We start from the raw sequence: 2,926 nt of genomic DNA, 5'->3' as shown, positions 1-2,926 counted from the left end.
TTACATGTTTCCATTGATCATGGTATAAATATTGGGGGGGGGTTGTACTTGCTTGTTTTGATTATGGGGGGGGGGGGGGGGGGTCTACAACCCCTGAGTGGGGTATAATCAACACCAACACTGTTTCACAGTCATGACATGAATCAGTGAAGACAGTAGCCTAGTGTTGAAGCGCCACCCGCAGTTTCTTCAACATGTAGTTTTGCATTTACTCAAATATGGTGAAAAGTTAATGCTCTAATTTTTCAAATACAGCAAAATAAAACTGAATGTTTACCCTTTCACTTAATCTATGCCCTGATGTTCATTCAACATGCCCGTCTTGCTCACCAAAGTCCAGACATATTGAAAAAAATAAAAATAAAATCCCACCCACAGGCGCGCGCACGCAAAGGGTTAACAGTGACAGAGCTTGTGGGAGGAGTCGAGGCACGCTATTGGATAATTATACGTGACGTAATCGATATGAGAAACCTAGGAACTAGTTAAGAAGGCAGACGGTAAGTTTGAAAAGAGGTTTGACTAGAGAGAGCAGAGCACGGCAGCTGCGAGTCTATTGAGGGGGGAAAGTAGCGTTGAACTTTCTGAAACTGTGAACGCAAGAGGGAACATGGTGCTGCAAACGGAGTGCAGCATGTCGCGGGAGACCACGGATACGGAGGAGAACGAGCTGATGGCATGCAGCCCGGTGCCACCGAAACCGGACTGGTGCAAGACAGCCACCGGCCACATTAAACGACCCATGAATGCTTTTATGGTGTGGTCCAAAATTGAGAGGAGAAAAATCATGGAGCAGTCGCCGGACATGCACAATGCTGAGATTTCCAAAAGACTGGGAAAGCGGTGGAAAATGCTGAAGGACAGTGAAAAGATTCCCTTCATCCGGGAAGCCGAACGGCTGCGGCTCCAACACATGGCTGACTACCCCGACTACAAATACAGACCCAAGAAAAAGCCAAAGCTCGACGGATCTTTGAAACCAGCGGTGCAGTCGCCGGAGAAGGGCAGCAAAAGTGTCAAAGCCGCGGCGAAGAAGTGCACAAAACTCAAGCCGGGCAAACCGGGACACATCAGCGCGAGAGCTTCTTCACAAGACTGCAGATTCAACTATGTTTTCACAAACTTAAAAGTGGCCAAGTCTATCAAAAGGGAACTTACAGATGATGAAGAGGACGATGAGGATGATGACTACGAGGATGAGGATCACATCAGACTGCATAACGTCCCGGCGAGCCCCACAATGAGTTCCGAGTCGGAAGGCGCGAGTATGTACGAGGAGTCCACGCACACGAGCGGCAGTAGACTATTTTACAACTTCAAGAACATTACCAAACAGAGCGCAGTTTACCCTGCCTCCGTCTCACCAGCATCCTCTTTCAGGTCCGTCTCCTCATCGTCCAGCAGCTCCAGCGAGGACTCCGACGACTTGCTGGTGGACTTCAGTTTGAACTTAGCGGCAGGCTCTCACACAGCGGACCTGGGAAACACTTCAGGAAACCTTTGTCTGTCTCTGGTGGATAAAGATTTGGACTCGTTCAGCGAGGGCAGCCTCTGTTCTCACTTTGAGTTCCCGGACTATTGCACTCCTGAGCTGAGTGAGATGATCGCGGGAGACTGGCTCGAGGCGAACTTTTCAGATCTGGTTTTCACGTACTAATAAACAAACGTTCGGTGTTCTCCTGCAAAAGGACACATCGCGTATCTTCAGGTTATTTTATTTTTTGACTCTGCCTCTGTGGTTTTTCCTGGTTGGGAGTGAAGACGGCGGAACCTACGTTATTATGAGGAAAAAACGGACATGTCAACATTGACAGTGTTGTGTGTGGTTATTATGTGGTGGTTGCAGTGAAACTGCTTAAATGTAGATGGAGAGCAAAATGTAAAATCTGAACTATGCATTCCCATCCCACTCCTATATCTCTACAGGAAGCTGGAAAACGGCTGCTGGACCGAATGGAGACAGTTTCAGTTCTGAAACACTGTTCAGGATGCAACTTTTTTCCGAGGTCTTCTGTAATTTCTGTATGCCACAAATGATTTTTTTTTTTTTTTTTAACCGGTTCCGTTTCCTCCCCCAAGTATGGGAATATTTAAGCAGATAACCGCTCTAGAACACAGGTATGGCAGGAAGCATTTTGATACATAACCAACAACATACCTCATCTTTTTAAAAAAGTAAAATATTTTCTGGCATATTTTTGTACAGTTAAAGGGAATGTTCTGACTGTGCTTTAAGTGAGGTTTCTTCAGGCACTTCAACCCGGTTTCATTTGTAAAAGCATGCAAGATTTAAACCAACTAGTCAACTTGGTTATGATTTTACTCAAGGCAAATGTACAGCTGTAGATCTGAATCGTTTCTATAGGGAGATGTACAATGGAATTGGGGGAACACATACATGGACCTCATTTCTGGTACTAGATTGAAGATTGTATATGTTCTGTAATATAGTAAAGCTAGGAGTTTATGTATATCTGTGTGAATGGGTCCCAAATAGCAGGTGTAAAACTGGAGTTTGTTTTGCATTTTTTTTATTATTATCTTAATGGCACATTTGTTTTTTATTATTTTTGTGCAATATAATCTCAAAATGGACCATCTGCGTTTTGTAGCAAAGGAAATGAGTTCCATGTCGTCATGCTGAAGTCTGTATCTGACATGAATAAATCAGCTGGAACTGATGAGAAAATGTCTGGTTTATATTGTGTGTGTCTGAAAGTGAGCAAGGAAGATTGTGTGATCTTGCCATTGGTCCGATTCAGATGGGTTTATGTTACCAGATGTGTGCAAACGTTTTCCCATCCATTCTATGTATTGAGAAATGTATATTTTTCTTGTCTTCCGGTTTAACTGACAAAAAATCTGCTCCTTTGAGAAATCAAATACCGCGCTGCCCGATGAAACCCACTTTGATTGGTGTAACGAT

The 2,926-nt window shown here is 44.2% G+C and overlaps 1 protein-coding gene across 1 annotated transcript; it reads left to right on the top strand.

The window, feature by feature from the left end:
* Positions 1-506: 506 nt before the first annotated feature.
* LOC127410166 (transcription factor SOX-11-like) lies at positions 507-2,675 on the top strand. The gene has a single exon (XM_051645274.1). The coding sequence runs from the start codon at positions 611-613 to the stop codon at positions 1,655-1,657; it is 1,047 nt and encodes a 348-aa protein (XP_051501234.1). The 5' UTR covers positions 507-610; the 3' UTR covers positions 1,658-2,675.
* The last annotated feature ends 251 nt before the right edge of the window (positions 2,676-2,926 follow it).

The sequence above is a fragment of the Myxocyprinus asiaticus genome, chromosome 19, assembly GCF_019703515.2.
Source record: "Myxocyprinus asiaticus isolate MX2 ecotype Aquarium Trade chromosome 19, UBuf_Myxa_2, whole genome shotgun sequence".
In the NCBI taxonomy this organism is placed as follows: Eukaryota; Metazoa; Chordata; class Actinopteri; order Cypriniformes; family Catostomidae; genus Myxocyprinus; species Myxocyprinus asiaticus.
Note: the sequence above shows the minus strand (reverse complement) of the source record. Positions and strands in the feature narration are given on the sequence as shown.

Excerpts from the sequence above, each read along its gene's own strand:
- LOC127410166 (XM_051645274.1), top strand. The coding sequence starts at position 611 with ATGGTGCTGCAAACGGAGTGCAGCATGTCGCGGGAGACCACGGATACG.